Here is a 22,583-nt window from a genome sequence, read left to right on the forward strand (position 1 = left end):
CACACACACACACACACACACACACACACACACACACACACACACACACACACACACGAGCAAGCCCCATTCTAGGACCAAGAAAGCTACCTCCAAAAGACTGTGGTAATGAATTGCACACCACACACAATCCCTTCAGAAAAGCTCCTACTACCTCAAAAAGGAAACCTTCCAACTAAGTGTCTGCAGAGAAGAAACAAAACATGTCTCTGATAAGCTCACTCCTCTTTCCAACTTAAAGTCATTCTGGGCACTGATCTCTGTTTACACAGCTGTACCCTGATGTTTCCCAAGACAAGCTGTTATGCTCCTGTAACAATCTCTATCTCTTCTAGGCCCTTCACTGTTCCTGGAATGGGGGGTGGGGGAGAACCAAGTTTCCCCTCACTTCCAATCACAAATTATCTGCCACTGCCTGAACAGGGGTACAGTAACATACCCTGTCTTTTTCTGTGCCATCTCCTGCCTCTATTTTCTGATGCACACGGGATCCCAGAGTATCTGTCTCACATTCCTCTGTCTCTGATCTCTCTGAAGCTGCATTGCCTGCACAACACTCTGCCTTGCCATAACCTGCACTTGTAATCTACACCTTACAAACTCCTCAGAAAACAAACAACTGCTCTTGTAACCATCCATAAAAAACTGTAGCCCTTCCCAAGGACCCTAGAGCCAAAGGACTCTCTTCATTCACACAGCCTTTCCAGCAGAGAGATGACTTTCTCTGCTCCCTAGCTTCCTATTGCAAACACAATGGGAGGTTCCTACTTAATCCCAAGCAGACCACAGCATGTAACCATGTCCAGTACTCTGCCTCACCCAGATAAACAAAGTCTCCTCGTTAGCAGTAACAAACAACATCTCCTGCATAACATTCACAACCCTAGTCACAATTACCATCCAGGTGTACCTTACTACAAGTCTCAGCTAACCTCTCTAGAATAGATCACTCTGCATCAATAAATTCTCTCATTGGTCAGGTTACTGCCTTTGTGTCCCAGTGGAGTCGCCAATTGTTGACGCTGGATTTGGACCCAGACCCTATACCTTTGTTCTGGGCGGGCACAACCCTCAGGCCAACCACAACATCTGCTGGTCAATAATAGGCAGATTTATTGATACAGAGTAAAAACAAAAAAAGCAACAATACAAACAAATCTATATCTACCAATCCTAGGGCTGTCATCAGAGTCAAAGTAAATCTGGTTAGGATGCAGGCTTCACTCTGAGGCCCTCTCTCTTAGGTGTCAGCAGTCTGGAGGTGAGATACCGAGGCCCACAGCCCCCCTCCAGTGACGTGCATGAGACAGGCCACTGGTGTATGCCCTCTGTCCATGGTGGCCTTGGGGACCCTTCCCAGGGGACAGGGATGGGAGGCCCTCTCAGGGAGCAAAATGGGGAGGGACAGGACAAAGGGAGGGACGAGAAAGAACAGGGAGGGACGGGAGGGATGAGAAGGACCCTCTGTTACTCTCAAGTCTTTGCTTTTGTATTCTCCTTCCCCCTTATGACTCCTGATGACTCTTCATCCGTGGCTATCTCTGGTTGGCTGTCTCTCTGTGGTGACACATCCACATAGCTTCCCAGGCATTCTTCTAATTTGGTCTGTTCCCCCAAAACTGGGACTTAGGCCTCCCTGCTCTCTGAGACCTTGTTGCTGGTGTCACTTATCTTGTCTTATGGAACGGTATGGTACATACTTCCTTTGCTTCCCAGGCTGTTTCCTAGACTGTGTGTCCTTGTTGTGCTAGACAGACCGTCTACTTTCAGGGCCATTAGAAGCTGTGTGCGTGTCTCCCAAGGTCTTTAGAAATCCATTTAACCCCTGCTGCCCATCTTGGCCCCTTATAATGCGTATATCTGTACCTATAAACCAATTCCCCCAAAAACCCAGGCCTTTAAATGCCGTTTTGAAGCCACCACATCTCTTCATGTTTTCCCCATTATATTGTGGGAACAAGTGCCAGCTGTGGGCACTTCCCCTGTGTGCTATAGGAACAAACAGCAGAGGCAGCAGTGGTGAATGGTCCCAACACCTGCTGTTCTGCCTGCATCTGACTTGGTGTAGGTCAGTCTAGTCTTCAGCCAGAAAACATTGCTAACCCTTTTTACAGAGGAATAATGGAGGTGAATGAACTCAAGGAAATGGATGTGTAACATCTTATTGGAACTTGTATGCATCTTAAAAGTAGTTATTAAACATGAACTAAGAATGTCTTTCAGGGCAGCTTTCTTACTCTGTTAAATTGGATTACTATTTACATCCTCACTCTCCCATTGCCACTGCCATCATAGACAGGGGACTGTTCCAAGTGATAAAAGTGAGTTGCTTTAATACAGCACGACTAAGGTATTGTGGAAAAAAATATCTAATCACCATGATCATATTTTCTGAATATAATTAATCATAATTATATGAATGTATTTGTTTGTTCTCTGAATAAAAGCTACATTTGCATGTGACAAGTATATCAGAAAAAACATTCTGACAACCATATTTTTAAAAGAGATTTGTATGCAACATACTCTGTCTTTCTTGGTCTAGGAAAACTACATTATTCTTAAGGACCTGTCATTTTTATGCAAATACAAAGTGACTGTTCAGCCCACAAAATCTAAAGGCCGTTTCAAAGCTGAAAGTATTTTCTTTACCACGCCACCTTGCTCTGTTCTTAAGGGAAAAAATCACAAGCACATTAGCTGCCCAACTGAAGGAGGTAAGTTATGATCTAAAGAACTCACCAGAAAGATTCAAGTGAATAAGTACATAAGTATATCAAGTTAAACCAAGCTGTATAAAACATCTTGAAAGTTTATAAACAAATAGAATTTAATTGTTTTATGTACCTCAATTAATACCGGCCTAGGGGCTAATCTTTCACAAAAGTCAGAGAGCAGTCATTCTCCACAGAATTACTTTAGCATTATTTGTTTTCCAAATATTTTTGGAATTTTTGCATGTTGCAAATAGAATAAAATTAAATATGTAGGTGTATAGTTTTGCCAACCTAACAAGGTTACTACAGTGCTACTTCATTATTTAAAGAATGTCATGGGTTTATTTAAATATATATATCAAGGTACAGTTACACATTAAATTGCTTTATATTTTTAAGCAATAGAATACTTAATTAAAACAACTTGTTAACACAGAAAAACACCTGTTATATATCAATACCTGTTCTATAACTACAGAGGGTGGTTATACCACTATAAGGTGCCTTATGAATCTTCCCATTATAAGACTAGTGACCTGGTTTGGTTTTGGTTAACTCTCCTCCCAAGCATAAGCCAAAATAAAATCCCACTCACAGCATAACAGTCTCCATACCGATGATAATACTAGTATACTTGTATCAGTTTAAATTAATATCTTAACTTTTATAAAAACAAACCAACAAACACTCATCTTTCATTTTGACAAGACCTAAGGTTGTGATCCTGATATGCTAATTCCTTGTACCTTGTGCCATTTACATCTGTGCAAAGTAAGCATAAAGTCTTCTATTTTTATTCACTTCTCACAGGTATAATTGACTGAATGAATGGCAAGTGAAAAATCAAAATGAATAATTTCTGCCTGAAACAGTTGTGCAAAATTTCCTTGAAGCTCTCCTAAACTGAGTTTATACAATTTCCTGTTTAGATGGCCTTTATCAAGGCTAATGTCAGACCTGTTGTTGATTTATGCAGAGATTTCTTTCCTCCTCCCTTCCCCCTGCTCTTTTTCCTTCCCCAAATTGCATGATACTCCAAGTTTTCTGATACTCCATACCCTGAAGAGAAGATATTGTGGCCTAAAACACAGTAAAGAAAATACAGTTTCTTATTCTGAGAAGTCCATGCTTTTATTCCCTACCGATCATATAGGTCGCAACTTATATCATCTCTAACCAAGGGGACCAGGTTTTGAACTTGGAATTTTGTCCAGGATTCAAATGAAATATGATTTACTCTGATTTTAAAATGGCAAAAAGTTGTTAGGATCCTATGTAAATTGAATATAGAAATACACATGGCAAGAATCTGAGTGTGACTTTGGGATCTCAAAATATACTAATACTGTATTACTTCAAATAGTGCTCAGAGTTTGACTTAACTTTTTACCATGTCTTTTTACAGCACAAATTCTTCCCAAAGTGTTAGCCAAACCGGAGAATCTGTCTGCCTCTTTCATTGTTCAGGAAGGTAACATTACTGGTCACTTTTCCTGGAAGATATCAAAAGCAAATCTTCATCAGCCCATGACAGGGTTTCAGGTCACTTGGGCAGAGGTCACTACAGAAAGCAGACAGAACAGCTTACCCAATAGCATCATTTCACAGTCACAAATATTGCCAGCAGTAAGTATGTTTTTCTTTTCAGTGCTTGGGCAATTGTATATACATGCATGGCTTGTATTTTTAATAAGGAATTAGATACTGTACATTGGGGGTGCCTATACATGTGCTCTGGGGTTGGGGGTGGTAGGCGTTTTAATTAGAGTGGCTACTAACTAACTAAAGCTCATTCAACAAACTTTAGTTAAAGCAGCCCCATTGCCATTTTGAAATGTGGGACGCTGAATACAGGAAAAGCTGCAGCACGCTAGAGCGTTTTGATTAGAACGCTCCAGGAGACTCAATTAATCTGAGCCTGCTCTGACATGTTCTAATCTGAATGCATTGGAGCACATGTAAAAGTGCCCTGGGTTCTCCAGCTCTACATGAGTTTATGCAGTAATATATTCATTTTTCTTTTTTGCTGAGGATATGTCTAAAGCCCAACTGCTTTTCTTGATAACACAACATGTATTATAATATGACAAATTGTTAAATTAGCAGCTGTATTAGACAGATATCTTCAGAGAGGCAGAGATCATTTCTTCAGTAATAGACATTTATGATGATCAAGTTGTTCTTTTTCAATGGTAACAAGTAATTGCAAAGTCTTTGATATCCTGAGAGACACTCAGTAGAGTCTTTGGACAGTCATTCTAAGGAAACAAATTTCCCTGTAGTGCAAATTTGTACCATCAGCAGTGACACAGTTTCAATGAGGCATAGGTCTCTGTTTAATCTGTACTCTCTCTCTTTTTGCGCAAGGTGGTCTTGCTGCTTTTAGTTACTCTGTGACATCTGTAAACAGGTAAGAGTTCACTCAAGATGAGATGGCAGCAAGCTCCACTGCAGTCAGAAGCACAGGCAGAGAAAACTGTTTAAGCACCCTGAACTTGATGCAAAGACAGTTGGGCTGCATCTAGATGAGCGACCATGTGCCTGTTGAGGCATCTCAAAGCAGTCTGAGATGCCACTGGAGACATGCTAGGAACAAAAAAATGTTCTCCATACTGCATATCTGCAGTGCAGACTCTGAGTTTGATACTGGGAAATCCTGGTATAAAAAACAATTAAAAAGCCAGAAAAAAGCAGCCCAGGGCTCACTCCTGGAGCATGCCCTGAAGCAACTGGAGGCTGGGTCCTCCAAAGAGATGCTCTAGCACCCAGCCAGAGCATCTCTATGCCTGCCAGGTGCCTCTTCTGCTCCAGCACACTGCTTCATCATGCAAATAGAAGCAGGGCAAGGCTGGCAGCAGTGGCTCGGACTCAAGCTCTGTCCCTAGTAAGCAGGGATGTGGGGGTGAGTGAGACTGTGTAGGGATGGGGGAGTTGTTGGGGTGGGGGGGAATTGTGAGAGAGGGGTGGGTCCCCTGCCCGCACCCTCACATGATGCACACCCCCGCCCCCCCATAAGCACCACAGCAGCAGCAGCCGTCAGTGGGACATCAGGGCACTCACAGCCCACTGCTGGCAGAGCCGCCCAGTGGCACACAGCACCACCTGACATCCAGGGCCTCCATATGGTGAACAAAGCTGGCCCCAGCCCACTAGCACACGCCTTCAGCCAACACCAGGCCAGCTCTTGCTGCTACCCGGGGCTCCCAGCACTGCACGCAAGATATGCGCACCATTGGGCTGGACTGGCTTCTGCCTCCATGAAGTTGGCCTGACCCAATGGTGCATGTTTCCTATGTGCAGTGCTAGGGATGGCAGCAGGAGCTGGCCTGGTTCTGCCCAAAGTCATATACCAGCAGGCTGGGCTGGCTATTTGCACCCGGCACGATGGCACATGGTTTCTGCATGCAGTGCCTTGGAGGGCAGCAGAAGCTGGCCCGGTCCTGCCCAAAGTCACATACCATCAGGTGGGGCTGACTTCATGCACCACATAAATTCCCAGGGTCTCAGGCACTACCATGCACCATGGGGGGTTCTGCCAACAGCAGACCACGAGCACACCAACAGCCCACTGATGCTGCTGCAGGGGAGGGAAGGCTGTGTGCTGTGCAGGGGGGTGCGCAAGGGACCCACCACTCCTACACAACCCTCCTCACCCCCACACAGTCCCCCCACACCCACAACCCCCCCACAATCCACCCACAAACTCCACATCCCCACCCACAAACCACACACCCCCAAAGCACCCCCACAAACCCCTCACACACACCCACAAGCCCCACACTTGCAAACCTCCCCACAACCCACCCACAAATCCCACCCCCTCCACAAACTTCCCCCACAAACCTCACCCCCACAAATTCTACACCCACCCCTACACCACCCACAAACCCTCCCAACCCCCCGCAACAAACCATCGGTCCTAGAACATGCAGCCCCAGCCTACAGGGGCTCCTGTTCCCAGGAACTACTGAGGGTGGGGGGATGATTGTCTGGGGGAGGGGTGTAGTTGGAAGCAAGGGCGTGTGTGGGTGAGAGAGAAATGGAGGTTGGGGATGGGGGAGCACTCCAGGTAGGAGCGGCTACCAGAACCAGTCCTAGAGCCCCCCCATACCACTAAAGCAGCCTGTACAGGGGGTGGCTGGCTTGGAAGTGAAGGGGCTTGCCCAGGCTAGTCCCTGAGTCTCAGTCAAGGGCTTCCAAGGAACGGTATGAGGATCTCTGAGGCCTGGGCACAGGCACAGGGAGCAGAACAGTAAGGGCTGGCACTGCTCAAAACCACAAAACAGCTGGTAGGACAACTGCAGCTGGACTCATGTCCTGGTGCTGGGACAGAACTGCTGCCAGGAAAAAGGTAGTGAGGGGCAGGCAGGGGCTGCTAGTGAGGGGCACTAGAGGGGCTGTGGGCTGGGAGTGAGGGGAAAGGGGCAGGGCACTTGCATCCTGTGCTGCTCTATGTCCGACATCCTGGTGAGCGAAGGGGTCAAGGGCAGATCTGATTCTTCTATGAAAAAAAACCAAAATCAAATGCCAAAGTGTATAGATATTTAGAATTCATTTTATTATGATGATAGAGATATCGGTGAGCTTCCAAATTGCTTTATAATTGTAAATATGTCAATAACACATCAGCCAACTAATCTCTGTCTATATAGTGGCATTTCATTTTAATCATGGAAGAACACAGATTTGGGGTATTTAAATGACAACATTTGGGGCATTTATCAGAGAATTTGCCGTTCTTAAACAGGGAATACCAGAATCCCTGTTGGTGAGGCAAGTGGTGAAATCTGGACAGAGGAGCCTGCCCAGGGCCAGCACCAGGGATCCAGCTGGAGGGCAGACAAGGTGGCTGATCTCCTGGCCATTTGGGGCCAAGAGGACACACTTCAACCGTTCAAAGTGGACCACCTCAATGAGCACATTTTCCAGGCAATAGGTGCCCAGATGGCAGAGTAAGGGCACTAGAAGACATGACAGCAGTGCCTCCCAAAGGCCAACTGTGCAGCCGTGGCCCACTGACAGCTGGCCCAGAGGTGCAGAAGGCTCTGCTGCAGTGACTATCCCATAGCCCAGATGGCCATGCCATCCCCATCTGGGTCTGGCAGGCACGCAACCATAGGGCCTCAGGTCCAAGGGAGTGGATGCTGTTGCAGATGGTAGTAGGTCACAGCCAGGCAGCAGCCCCCACTGCCAGAGTGCTGCAGTGGGTAGCAGGTGCAGGGGCCTCTCTAGGTTAGGACTGCTTCAGCAGTCCATCTGGCACAAGGGACTAGTGTCCCTAGGTACCAAGTGGCTGGGCCTCAGAAGCTCCTGAGGGCAAGTAACCCTGAGCTGCTTTCCAGCTTTGTATACTGCTGGGCCCAGCACAGGTGCTGGCCCCAGCTTCTAGATCCCCCTGGCTGAAGATCCAGGAGGAGGTGGGCAGGGTAAATTTGCCCCACACCAAAGTGTATGTTCTAGTAACTTGTTGCACCAAAGCACATGGCACAGGCATTCCCTAGGAACAAGTAGCAGTGGTGCAAGGTCCATGCTCATGTGGACACAACCTTGGAGTCTGTTCGTTAACTTCTTCGAGATAGATTGGGGCACCTGCATCTGAAACAGAACTGGTCAGAAATCTGATTTATTTCTTCTGTTAGACAATACCAGCTCATTAAATCTGAAATGATTTGTTTGAAATACCTTGGGCTCAACAAGCTTTCACTATGGCCAGGTACAGACATTACACTTTATCAGTATAAGTAATCAGAAACCAGCCTATAACTCTAACAGCCAGAAGTTTGGCATACAAATTTAGTCTATACCTGTAACATAACGAAAGTTAATCACACACAGACTGGTTTCAAACTGGTGGGATGCAGTCTAATATTTGCTCCCCCACAACCAAAATGCAAATGTGTTCTTTTTGCTAATGAGCTATATACTACATTATCTATGAACCCAGGTCAAATTTTCCCAGTAGTATGGGCTAGGTGAACAACACAGAGGAGGAGATAAGAACTATAGTTGCAGAGTCTCTTTTTTCCCTTTGGCTATTGAAGTATAATATATAAAGTAGAACAGCTCTGGCAGGAGGGATTAAGAGCCTTATTCCTCCAAGGCAGGTTCTAGCCTCTTGGTAAGGGCATGGACTTCCCCCTCCCAGGGTACAGAAGAGGAGAGTAGGGTAGAGGAGGCTGGGGCCAGTACCTGGACTGGCCCCAGCAGCTTTACTTGGGGTCCTGGGAACCTCCTGGGGCTCCAGCAGTGGTGATCTGGGTGTGCAGAGAAGTAAAAAGTTAGTTATTTGCAGAGCCCTGGTTTTTTGGGTCCCCCCCCCCCCCCCCCCCCCCCCCAAAAGGGGCCCCGCACCCTTCCAAATGGGCTCTGCACACTATGGGCTATGGACAGTGCCTGTTTGAAGGAATTGCTGTGTAATTTTCTGGCAAGTTTTAATATGGCAAAGTGTGCATCGTGTATACATTTGTGCACTGTTTAATGCTGTTCATCCTACAGTCCTACTGCACTGGTCTGTAGGGTACTTCTTGGGTCCTAATGCACTTGGGAAAAGCTAAACCAAGGATTTGATTCTTTGCCACTTTGCTCCTTCTGTGGTAATTAGTCACTAATCCGTCACAGTCATTCTTATATAACAAGTAATCTACACCTAAACTGAATTTGTCTTGCAGAGGTGTAAATGACCACATAAAATGCAAGTGTTGAAATGAAAGCAATCTGAATTAATCTGAACCAATACCCACCTTCCCCCACCATCATTTTAAAAAGGGATTAAAAATCAGGACTAAAGTCTCAGTTGATTTAACTTGGTACAGTTCTACTGAAGTCAAAGGAAACACACAAATTCCTATCAGCTATAGCTCTGCTTCTAGATCCAAAATTGGCATTAGTTTACAAATCAAGACAGACCTCAGCTTCTGTAAAATATTTTGTGAGGCATGTGGTAGACTTGCTAGCTGCAAAATAAATAAAACTTACCAATAACCAACATTAATGATAGATACTAATTTTGAGGAACTAATTAGAACAGTGCTGTTCAATTTTTTAGTGGCTGATGCCCACATGCCCCACCAACTACATGCTGTGGAGGCCTTCAAGACCTCATGGACACCCCAGTTGCACAGGCTATATGGATTCCCTTGGCCCTCACGGGCTGTGCCAGGGGCAGGGATAAGAAGTGGAAGTTGGGACAGTAGGAGGAGCCCAGAAACCCAGTAGTAACAGCAGCAGTTGGGGAGGGGGGTAGTAGCAACTGGGTGGGGGCTTGTGGGCTGCAAATTAACGCCTCAGAGGCCAAGAGTTGGACAGACCTGGGCTACAGAACTGAATTTAGATTCATAAGGCACTGGCTTCACTAAAAGCACAAATGACGTCTTAAAAACTATGGGGGAAATTGTATTATAAAGCAAAAGGAGAAAATACAAAATCCTGTGGGTGAAAACTGACAACTGACTGTGTTTCAGATTCTTGTTCTGTTAAACAATGATGTCAACCATTTAGGTACAGCCTAAAACAAAGCAGTGAGCTGAATAATGAATGTACGCAATCCTAAAATTGTAGGAAAATCAACTGTGGGTGTTACTTAATTTTTCAAACAGATGCATATTTATGGGAATGATAACATGTACTAAATGCATAACTTCCAGATGGAGCAACTGTATGTATTAATTTTAGCAGTCATAAGATTTGTTTCATTCATATATTTTTAGGATCATTATGTGCTGACAGTGTCCAATTTGAGGCCATCGATGCTTTACCGATTAGAAGTGCAGGTACTGACAACAGGTGGGGAGGGACCAGCTACAATAAAATCGTTCCGAACGCCTGACTTGCCACCATTTTCATCCCATAGTAAGTACTGTAAGCTTACAGTAGTGTGCTTGATATGTGCAGTGAAAAATATTGAAAACATTTTCTACCACTCTAATTGAGTTTTTAGCACCCTTGCCCTCTCTTCAGTGCCTACACCTAAATAGATTGTTCTGGGTTTAATGATTGTATTGAATCCAGTGATACTCCTTGTGCTTAAAATGAGATGTACTGTTAGAAACTCAGTAGTTTTTAAACTCCAGTCCTCCATGCAGCAGCAATGAAGGGATCAAATTAAGCCTTTTCATTTGTTCAGTTTCTGTAGTCTAGTATTTGCCAGGTTTTTGACCAGTCTGTGTGGCATATGCCTATGACGCCTATAATTCCCAGGGACTTGATACATCCAGAACTGCTATGTTCTGATTTTAGATGAGATTGGGTACAGGAAGTCCAACAGCCATAGGCTTTGGAGGAACCACTAGATCCTCCAAAAATTTTGTTGTATATTTACTGCATAATTATCATTGTATTCTTCCATTTTATATAAAGGTAAGTGAACTCAGTATTTTAGAGCAGGGGTCTTGTGGGCTGGATAAGTAGTGTGGGGCTCCTCATAGGCTAGAGCTGGAGCTTGAAGCTGGTTCGCAGGTCACTTGGAATGGCTGGAAATTTGATAGTGGCAATATTAATTGCAGCAACCACTGCTCATTCCACTGGCAAATTTCCTGCCCCAGATGACGTGGCTCCACACTCCGGATCTGGCCCCATGGGCCAAATGACACAGCTGTTCAGGCTGGATCCATGCTTCAGTGTACTCAGAGCTTGAATGATGATGATTCTTCTTATAACCTCTTTTTGCATCCAATCTATCATTGGTTCCCATAATCTCTAATGCTTCCTTCTCATCCTAAAGGAGATATTGCAATATTGTGCCTTGGGAGAGATGTAACAATGGTTTAAAAATCATAGTCACAATCAGTGAATCAAGAGACAGTGAGAAACATTCTGGTACAAAATCTAATAATCTATTACACAGATATTGGCTCTGTTAAAAAACAGACAAATCCCCTTTACTGATAGCAGAGTAGGGATGTGAAATCCTAAATGTTTAAACACTTAAATGGTAAGTATAGTTATACTAGTAATGCATTACCAGTTAACAACATTTAGTGCATGGCGCAGTCTGGTGGGAATGGAAGTGGCCTGGTGCCTCAGGTACAGGAAGGCAGTAAGGCAGGCAGGAGGGGAGGGAGGAAGGAGGAGGAGAAGAGGGAATGGGAGAGGGAGAAGGGATTAGTACCTGTAGGCTGTGAGGTTAAAGAGGAAAACAGTGGGAGGCCTAATGATTTGTCAGTTAAGCAATTAGAAACAGGTCTGAAGGGAGATAAGAGGGTTTCTTAAAGTTTAAACCCAACCCCTGCTTGCAGTGCCTGCTGTCTCCCTCCCAGTGCATTTGCGGTTCCAGCAGCTGGGAAAGTACCTCACTTGCTCCTTCTCGTGGGCTGTATTGTCTATCGAGGCTTTCCATCTTCATTACCCTCACCCCCTCATCAAAGGTTTCAGAGAGCAGCAGCTGTGTCCAACAGGTCTTTGTGCAGCCCCTGGTTCCCCATGTTGCTCTGGGCAATGTGGCTGTGGGCCCTCCCCCATAGTGGGTTGGGGCAGGGTGGCCACCGGGCCAGGGTTCTCTACCCCCAGCTGGGACTAGGTATGTATTATCGGTTAACCATTTAACTGATAGAAATAGAGGAGGTTAAGCGGATAATTTTAAAAACCATATTTACATCCCTGTAACAGAGATCAGTAGGAACATGCTGTGTATCAGCTTTCATTACTCAATACATCCAGCTTGCTCTCTCAGGAAAGTAATAAATGCAGGAAGGCCACTTAAATGTTCTGGTAGTATTGTCTCAGGTGTTGTTGTGGTTGTTATGGACTACAATAGTAATGAAACCAAAATCTTATATTGCAATCAGTGTACTGCTTTGTGTGCAAACAAAGATATAAGGATAAGGAACAGTGAGATAAAAAGATGATCCAGGAGAAATGCAAAAAAATATAATAATTGAGGGAATATAGGAATTAAGAGCTCTAAAAGAATCAGTGTATTTGGAAACAGAACCTCTCACCTGTAGATTGCTATCTGAAATCCAGGCCAAACTGGAAGTGATCAAAAACCTGTACTAGCCAGGCTTTAAAGCAACTGATATGCAGAGCTTGGTGATATATATTTCCATGTGTACAGATCCCACACTCAGACATACACATTCCATAACAATTGGCATTAACTGGCATCTTAGCACCTCATAAACTGAAAGGAAATATTAACTATCTTCTAACTTTTGGGGCATGGTGTCACAGACCAGCTGGGCACTGTGAGTGTATCAGTTTTATCACAGGCCAACTGGGCTGTTTGATTCAGTTTCGGATCGAGGAGGCAAAGTTGGGAGTGAAGCAAAGGCAAATTTATTATAGCTTACACACATACAACAGGTAACAGAAAGATAAATGCAATAAGCAGATAATGCAGTATTAAAGAGCTAATAGTAAATAATAACAACAGATAATAACAACAGATAGATCAATTCTGTTGCAGGCCAACTGCGAGGGTATTATCCACTGGGCTGTTCAAAACACCAGATAGACAGACATGGGTTGGCAACTTACTGATAGTCCTTCAATGCCAGGTACGTGTCAAGTGATTCCAGCGAAGTCAGGCGTCCCCAATCAACACTGTCAGAGGGTTACCGGGGAAGATCCCTTGATCAGGATCCGATCCTCACTCACACCAGGAGTCTGGGGTCTGGGCATGGAACAGAAATGACCATTCTGTTCCCTCCTTCCTGCTGGTTACCTGATGCACGTGCTTTTTATACCTAGTCTTATGCTAATATGTTGGCCTCAGAGCCACTCACAATGTTGCCCTATAGCTGTTACCCTATGGAATTGAAAGGTGTTAAAAATTATCATAAAATGTTACTACCCAGACTCGGGTTTATCCAATAAGCAAATTACAATGAAGCACCTTTAGGTTTGAAATTGACATTGCCCCGCCTACGCCCCAACCCCTTTTAGGTTTCATTTGAATATGCTTTCTTGGGATATGCTTTCCTAGAATGTGTTGGGTGTGCCAAGCAGTTTTTATCATCAAGGCTGAACCCTGAGCAAAAAACCATTGGTGTCTCCTAATCTTACAGCTACAGCTTCGCCTATGGGGCCCAGTCAGTTCCATGAACAGTTAATTTGTCATTTTGGTTAAACTTATGACAGACAAGTTACATTTGCAGTTTACAAACTTACAAGCCTATATTAACTAATATTACCTGTTTAGGCAAAATACCAAATGCCTCCAAGAAGCACATATTTATTGCTTATTAATCCCTCTAGTTCTGGCTGTCACAGCATGGTCCCTATAATACTTGACTGAAAAATATTACTAGGGCAGGATAAAAATTTGGCACTGCATTTTTGTTCAATAACTCTTAAGTCTTAAGTCCCCCGCCCCCCAGGGGTGCTGTGCTGCAGGCTCTGGCATCATGCTTGCAGCTAGGTAAAACTGCCATGCACTCACTCCGCCTGCATTATCAGGTAGGACCTGGGAGGCTGTAGCCTCCCACTCCTCTTAGAAACAGAGGGTGCATCTACTGTTTTAATGTGCAGTAGCCTATTTTACTGCATTTTAAAGCACTGCATTAAAAAAGTGCTATTAGTCTACTGTGCAGTAAAATGGGCTACTGTGCATTAAGCATCACCTAAAAAGTGTGTGACAGATCCTTCCTACATTAGGCTGATCAGAGTCCTGAGTAGGGGGTGTGCATATGTCGCAGCTCTTCCCAGGCTGGCTGTGCAGCATGCACATGGGACAATTTTATATGGAGGCAGCAACAACTGGTTAAGAAGCACTAAATTAAGTTGAGGTGCTGCCACATTCAAAAAAGTGGTGTAAAAAAAGCCCCAGCCCTGAAAAGGTTAAGAAACAGTGCCTTAGCGGGTGGCAGAGAAGCCAGGGAGAAGCATGTATACTTCCTTTGCAAAGCAATGATGTGAGGATTCCTCTTAAACCATCCAAATATGTACAGGTCGTGTGTCCTCTTACACCGTTTCTGTTCCTTTTACACCTGTCCTGCCTCCCTGGGAATATTGAGCCAGTGCTCCTTCTAAGTGATGCATCCAGAATCCTGATAATGAGCCATGCTCAGAAGAGAAAGATGAAATCCAGTAACTAACTGGTGCCTCAGAAGCAGAGATCCTGGTTTTCTCTGATTTAAAAAATCCCCTATTTTCGGGTTAAAAAAAGTAACCCAAAATCCACATTTTTCCGTGATCAAAATGAAACACCACTAATACATAGATAGATATAGTAGTGTTTCATTTTGATCATGGAAAAATGGGGATTTTGGGTTACTTTTTTTAAGCTGAAAATTGGGGGGGCGGGGCGGGGAGGATTATCAGAGAAAACCAGGATCTCTGCTCAGAAGCATTAATTTAGGTGGGAATTTAATGTTGGGTTGGTAGTTAATGAGGAGAAGACAGTAGGCCAGGACCTACTCCATCTAGAATTCCATGTAGCTCCCAAGAGGTTCCATTCATTAAGGGAAGGCTGATTGATGTCACAGAATTCAAAGCTTCTGTTCCATATCTCCCATAGCAGAATACCACTAATTTCAGTCCTCTTCATTCAGAGGACTATGTGACCCTACCCACTGCTAATCAAATGGGAAAAAAGAAACAAACAAACAAACAAAAAACCCTTTACCCAAAGGATCCAAAGATAAAAGATTCTTCATATTTTAGCAGTTCCCTGAGTTACTGGTTCCCATTAGTCCCCCCCAACTCAGGAGTGGATACTCAATAGGATTATGTTTAGAGGTTCCTAAGAAAAGAAACACTTTACAAAGGTGCTGGAATTAGACATTGGTACTATTGCCAGATGAAATTAGTCTACCACTAATTTTAAGTTGGTATACTAATATGAAGAGTGTGCCTACAAATCATTGCATGCTATTTTAGTTGATGTTGTAAATTATTGATTGCAGATACAACCAAACACAAAATGATGTTTTTCATTAGACACAAATAACTACCTAAATTATCAGCAATGTGTAGCTCGAATCAGTGAGGTCAGGCTACAACGAAATGCCATTTTCTAGGATTTTTTTCTAAGCACTACTTAATCTTAAGAAAACTCCAAAAAAGGAAAAAAATACTCTTTCATTCACCTGCTTGGGTCCCTTCACCCTTGAATCATCACACCGAATTCATCAAGACTGCAAATGCATTGCTGTTGGCACGGGTAGATTCCTCTACAGCCAGGGTGGGCAATTACTTAGGCCAGAGGGAGTTTTGGTGAGCTGTTGTGGGCCAGGTCAGCACTCCCCTCACCTCCCTCATAATAGGTCATCAAATGCACAGGAACACTGGCCTGGCTGTGTGCTGGGGACTCAGGGCAGAGAAAAGGGTGTAGGGAGAAAGAGGGGCCCAGATAACCTCTGGCTCCCAGGCCCTTTCTCCCTAGGGCCCCTCAAGTTCCTGGCATGTGGCCAGGGTGAACAGGAGTCACACCAGCTGCACCCACATAACCCAAAGCAGCATACAGGAACACAGCATGGCACTACGTTAGTGGTGTTGGCATCCCTACCAGGCCCAGGCCCAGGCCCAGGCACACCAGGGCCCAGATAACCCATGGCTCCTGTTCTTCCCCTGTACCTCCTCCTCCACCAGTGGGGAAAACTTTACCTGAACTTCAACTCGCTGAAGGCTGGGCTGTCTGGTCTGCATATGGCAGCACAGTTGGAGCTGCATACAGATAGACTCACTGGGCAGAAACCTGACCAGGAGCTCATACCCTCTGCCTTGGAGCTTACACTGGGAAGTGAGACAGGGTGGGCTGGGCTGGGCTGGGGAGGAGAGTGTCTGCTGCTGCTGTAGCCAGCTACAGAACGGGAAGGGAGAAGGACGAGAAGCACCTAAAGCCAGAGCAGCCATGGACTGGATACAGTTCTCTTTCAGAAGAGCAGCTGCAGGCTGTATTTTGTGCACCCCCACTTTACATTTTTTTGAAATCAGGTTTTCAAAACTATTCATACCTTATAGCCTCTTCAGACTCTTCATATCATTTACATACCAGGTTAAATATGTTGAATAATACTTCTCTATTCATTGTTTAGGGCCTCATCTAAAGCAACACCATCCACATCACTACAGGCCGCCTCCTGAAAAATACTAGACTTTTACAGATGATTTAACAAACAACTGAGAAAGAAACTGAGTTCACAGAAGAAGACCAGAAGAATGCACATCTGTATAGCAATGAATCCATTTTTTTCCATAAGAAGTTCCCATCTTATATGATCTGTAGCTATTTTTACATAGTTTAGGTATGAAGAATTGTATATGTACCAATGGCAGGGTGAAATATACATGAAAATATCACCAATATTCCGCTAACAGAAGATTGCATTCCATTCAGCACATCTGGGAAATCAAATGTGTTCATGGTAATATATATTTTTTCGCTCCCTATATTTAAAGTAGATTTTACTAATCTTAAGGAACAATGTTTGAGACACTTTCTTATGTGTATATTTATATACATGTATATGTATACTCACGCACATGCGCACACACACACACCTTTGAACACCTGGGTGCTAGATTCTCAGCTAATGTGAATCACCATTGCTCATTTGAATTCAATGAAACTATGCCAGTTTATACCAGGTAAGCCCCTACTATATTTCTTCAATATAATTTGATATGAAAAATTATCTATATTTACTGGGAATAAATGCAAACTATATAAGCAGCAATAATAGACATTTCCAATCAGCCAGCACTGAAGTCTTCTCTTACCCTAGTAAATGCAAGCAAATATAGAGATTGTAGTAGCTGATGTATTTTAATAATCAAATATCAATATGTTAAAATATGATACCGTGAAGCTGGCTAGCAAAATCTGCTAACACTGACCACTGAGATATTTTAAAAGCTCAGGTGGTAGTTTACTGCCACTGACTTCCCATAGGACCTGGAAAAATGTTTGTTGCAAATCAAAATTCCTCTCTCCCCACCATCACCCTCCTGTTTGGAGATTTGAAAGAAATATTGCATTTTCTGTGATTATAAATCAAACAGTTAACATTCACATTTTTGGAAATGGCAATTCTGAGGCATGTGTATTATGTGATTAGCAGGGATCCCGGTTTACTCTGATAAAAAACAATCCCCAATTTTCGGATTAAAAAAAGGAACCCAAAATCCAAATTTTTCTGTGACTAAAATGAAACACAGATAGATAGATATTGGTGTTTCATTTGAAATTAAATGAAATGTACACCATATATATTGGTGTCTCATATATATATATAGGCACCAGGATCCCTGGTGATTAGGTGTACTGGTACGGCTTTTTTGACTTCTTGATGTGCATATCCACTCCCACCATGGATCTTTTTAATAGTAGGATGGCTGTATTGGCTGCATGGTATTCTGGTGATAGAAATACTAGTGACAGTGCACAGTGTCTGGAAGTCATTGGTTAATAGCTTATTTGAATGCATTTTGCAAATGTAGGCATGAAGGTACCCTGTTTCTAACCATAAGGAAATGCAGATGGCCCTATTGTGCAATGTAAAAAGCCTAGAGTAATTTCCCACACAGAGAGAAAGCCGTCATTCATAAACAGAGATGAGTTGGATGTATAATCAAAAGCATGGAATTTGGTTTCTATACACTCTGTCCATACAATACTTGTGAGATGCAGCATCTAATATCCAAAAAGTTGCTGTTTGTGCATTCCCTGCTAAAGATTCCATTATTCGCTTTAGCTCTTCCAATAAAGTTAATACATCTCCGATTTTCTTTAGCAAAAATAACCCTCTGTATGGAATCCTCCAAAAATCTCTGCAGCAAAGAAATAAGCATAACAAAAATGAAATGAGAACAACAAACAAAACAACCAAACAAAAAGGAAAGAAAATCATATTCAACTGCAAATAAAGGTTTGGTACTTCATCTGTTTTCTGAGGAATTTAGGGGAATTCAGATATTAATGGCAAATGATTTTCTGCTCATCATGACAAGTATATTTTGATGGAAACCAAATAAAAAGACAACACATCTACATCTGAAATTGCAAGAGCATGGCTGTGCTTAATATAGCAGCACATTTGGAGAAGTTATTCCTATACAGTACATCTGCATAGAAATGCTTTCCAAACTGATGCTATCACGGTCAAACAGCTCCTTGATAATTTCAAACTAGTTTGCTCATTTAAGGTTTCTAACTTTTAACTAAGTTTAGGAAAATAAGAAATGTAACTCAGAGACATGAAGTCAACCCTTCCATTCTCTTTCTACTTTTCTTGGTATCTTTTTGATAAATGTACTCAAGGAGCAAGAACTTTGCCAAACTGTTTCTTGGGCTATGAGGCTTTAGCCTTGATAAGTTATTCCTCAAGGTATAAAGGGCTATTCATGCTTTTCAGCCAAAAAAAGGAGATAGACAAAACTCACCTTATGAGTTGGTGTTACTGTTACAAAATGTAAAAAGTTTTAATGCCATTCTAGCAAGCGCTGCAGATAGCTTCAAGTGGCTGAAGGGCAACATTCCACAGAAACATAATCATGCAGCCCAAATATAGCTAGGTGCACATCAAGAAAAAAAATCAAGTCTATGCAATCTGAGGCAGACCAGCATGTAATACCACATTCACATTTGAATTACATGGGGTATAAGTAAGGATAGAAAAGAGCTTTGGGGTGAATATATGCTCTAATGAATTTTAAAATGTGGCTAATGGAGTTAAGACCTAACTTCCCTTTGAAATTTAGGTGGATTAGATTGGATTGGATTGGATTGGGCTTCTCATTTTTAAGGCACCTGTAACAATATCAGCCTAACCCTTTCAGCCTGATTCTGCTCTCCGTTATACTAGAATAAATCTGGAGAAGCCATAGAGTTGATCCAATAAAAGACATCACTCCCATAAACTCCTGTCTCTCATGTATTTCCTGGACCATCATACTTAGAATAGCGGGCCAATATTACCAAAATGTTACCAAAATATAAAGTAGCATTTTTTAAATTATATATACTACTCTCCTATGATATCGTCATAGTTAGATAATAGTGTATAGTGATAATATATAGTAAATTATTTATCATAGGAGCAGTCCTCAGCTACTTGGGATATCAATGATAGTTTTGAAACAAATTTTGCTTGAATAAGGACAGAATATTCTGACCCTTTATAGCTTGGAGATACAGGCAGATGAAGAGAGAATGGAATGAGAAGATCATGCTTTATAAATCTGTTCCTTAATTAGCCGTTTAACTCATCTTTTAGCTACAGATATTTTCTGTGAACTAATGATGCTGGAATCAGTTTTTAAAAAATCAGTCAAGGCAATACCACATGGGTACTGGATCATATCTTATTTATTCTTAACACCAGTAATTGTCTTATTTTTTAACTTAGCAATACCGATTTGACAACTTTCAGTACCTAATTCCTCAAGCCTCATTTACAAAATATTACAGCATATATTATAATTATCCTAATTCCCTAGTTTAATTCATGTTAACATTGTACTCAGCACTGGAGTTTAATTCACTACATGATTTGTATTTGACTGCTTTCCTCCAATTTTGTTGTGTAATTTAGGTCTAATATAGATATTGATGTGTGTTCTAGATATATTGTCTTTATACCTAGGTATTACTTACGTACAATTCTGGTGGACTTATCATTTGAATCCTAGATGAACATTTGTTTGTCTATTTTTTCCCTCATGACAAATTATAAGATTATGACATTTAGCTAACTTGTTTGTGCATTTGATTATTTTTCCTTAATATTAAAGGCAATTTAAGAAAGAACATTTTGTTTTGGTACCCCAGCTGCCCTGCATTCCTCAACTACTATTCCTCTTCTCATGCTAGGAACTGTATACAATTTTCAAAAAGCAGAAGAACTAGGATATATTAAAATGTAGAGGAAAATGTAGGCTGTGCTAACACCTGCATCATGATACACTATGCACATCATGTGCAAATGTGGCACTTGGGGACAAGATATTTTTACAAATAAAGGGTCTGATCCTTGAGATGCTGAGTGCATTCAATTTGTCACATTCCGTGGCAGTGGAGAACATGATACATTAATTAAGAGGAGGCAACAGCGCTTTACACGGTCATACAGAAAGTTAAAGAAATACTTGTTGGTCCCTGCTCCAATGTGAGTGGGAATTGTCATTCAGTTTAGTAGGAACAGGATGTGGCCTGAATACTCAAGTCAACCTAATCTGCATTCCTTTCATATCCAAAATGTGTGATTGAATAGGGTCAGCATTTTGGTTATATAGGCCCTGATTGAGGAAAAATATTTCTATTCTGGACAGAAACATCTTTGTGCTTAACTATCTTGACATGAATGGGACATAAGCACATGTTTAAAATGGAGCATGTGTTGTACTCCTCTCTTGAATAAGGATGCACTTAAACATCCTAAATCAGGGTCTTAAAGAGCACAGGATAAGGCCCAGACTGTTTTAAATTTCTTGTACAACACCATCCGAAAATTTATTTTTGTCTTGTGTATATGTAAAGTAGTTGTGACTTATTTATTAATTCTTTTTCTTACCCTACATGCCAAGTTTATTCCTACACTTTTGATCAGTACTTGTAACACCAGTTACTATAAATAATATTATACAAACTTGTGCTTTGTAACCAAGAATAAGATGCTAATAAGCTGTTGCATGTAGTTGAAATAAAATCTTTATTAAAAAATGTAAATGAATACCTGCAGATGTTGATGATTATATATGGTTTTGCATGCCAAAACTCATTGTTCAGTTCTAGGCATGAAACATAATGGCTGTCTTACCTCTACTGAATATATTAGTATGGTACAATTCACAAAGTTATTAACAGAGCTTACATGTAATTTTTTCCTTTTTACTTAATTATATTGTAGTGTGAAATACTTATCTGTTACCCAAATCGGCTGTAGAAATTATGTTCCTATAATAATCATTTAAATTCAATATTTATTTATGTATGTAATACAGAAAGATTTTTTTTGTCTGTCATGTTATTTAGAGAAATGCTCCTTGTAAAAACATTTTGTAAAAAATGTAATTGTAAATAGAGCTTGATATTCTGTTACTCGTTATTTACGTTTAGAATTTGTACATACTGTTTAAGTAATAAACTATCCTTCTACATGTACATCCAGCTTCAGATCTTGCAGAAAGAGTTTGTTTCTCTTAATTCCTAACTTTAGTCTCATCTTACATGTCAGCTTCATACTGCTTCTTGTTGCATCCTATTTTTATTAAAGAATTTCACCGCTTGACAATCAACACTCCTGAGTACCTTCATCATGTTTCAGATGATTTTTCATTGTGTGAGGTGACACCATGTTTATGAGAGTTTTATAATATTGGGTTTTTTAATTTTTGAAGTTTTCTTTAAAATCTTGTACTATGTTCAATGTTCACTTGAGTACTTTGTGTTTTGAAGCATTTATTTCTATAGTTATTTGGGAGAAAATTAGACTATAATTTTTTTCCCTTGATTCATGTAATAAAACATAGTAACACTGATCATTTATCTACAGTTTTTCCTCCCTTTCTTCAAATGAGAAGTGGGGAATAAAATATTACCAATTATTAGACCATTGGCTTTCCATAAGTGAAATTAATAGAAACTCCCTAGATTGAATACAGTAAAGTCTCTATGTCAGTTGTTATTTCTCCAGGCTTTAAATAATATTATTTTAAGGAAACACATGTCTGGCTTGCTTTGATATCAGTGTTTGACCTTTAGAAATCTTCAACATCTTGTCTGTGTGGAATCTCATCTTCATATACAGCTTTATAAATGAAGCAGGAAAGGTATTTCACCGAAGACCTGGGTCGATGTGTGTTCAGCACCATTGATTTAGTTACATATCTTTCCATTTGATTCATTTGAATTGCTATGTACGACTCTTTAAACTTCGTCTAACTGATCATTCAAGCAATCAATTTTTAAAACGTAGGAATAATTTTCCC

At 41.8% G+C, this 22,583-nt stretch overlaps 1 protein-coding gene across 1 annotated transcript in view; it reads left to right on the forward strand.

The window, feature by feature from the left end:
* The window catches only part of ANOS1 (anosmin 1), a gene marked incomplete at its 5' end in the record, with an annotated part of 214,153 nt that extends 194,233 nt beyond the window's left edge, over positions 1 to 19,920 (forward strand). The window contains 4 exons of the mRNA XM_025209259.1: positions 2,546 to 2,717; positions 4,123 to 4,343; positions 10,424 to 10,565; positions 16,691 to 19,920. Coding sequence (XP_025065044.1) covers positions 2,546 to 2,717; positions 4,123 to 4,343; positions 10,424 to 10,565; positions 16,691 to 16,749 — 594 coding nt within the window. The remainder of the gene's footprint in view (positions 1 to 2,545; positions 2,718 to 4,122; positions 4,344 to 10,423; positions 10,566 to 16,690) is intronic.
* Between the last annotated feature and the right edge of the window lie 2,663 nt (positions 19,921 to 22,583).

Source organism: Alligator sinensis, unplaced genomic scaffold, assembly GCF_000455745.1.
Source record: "Alligator sinensis unplaced genomic scaffold, ASM45574v1 scaffold312_2, whole genome shotgun sequence".
Lineage (NCBI taxonomy): Eukaryota > Metazoa > Chordata > Crocodylia > Alligatoridae > Alligator > Alligator sinensis.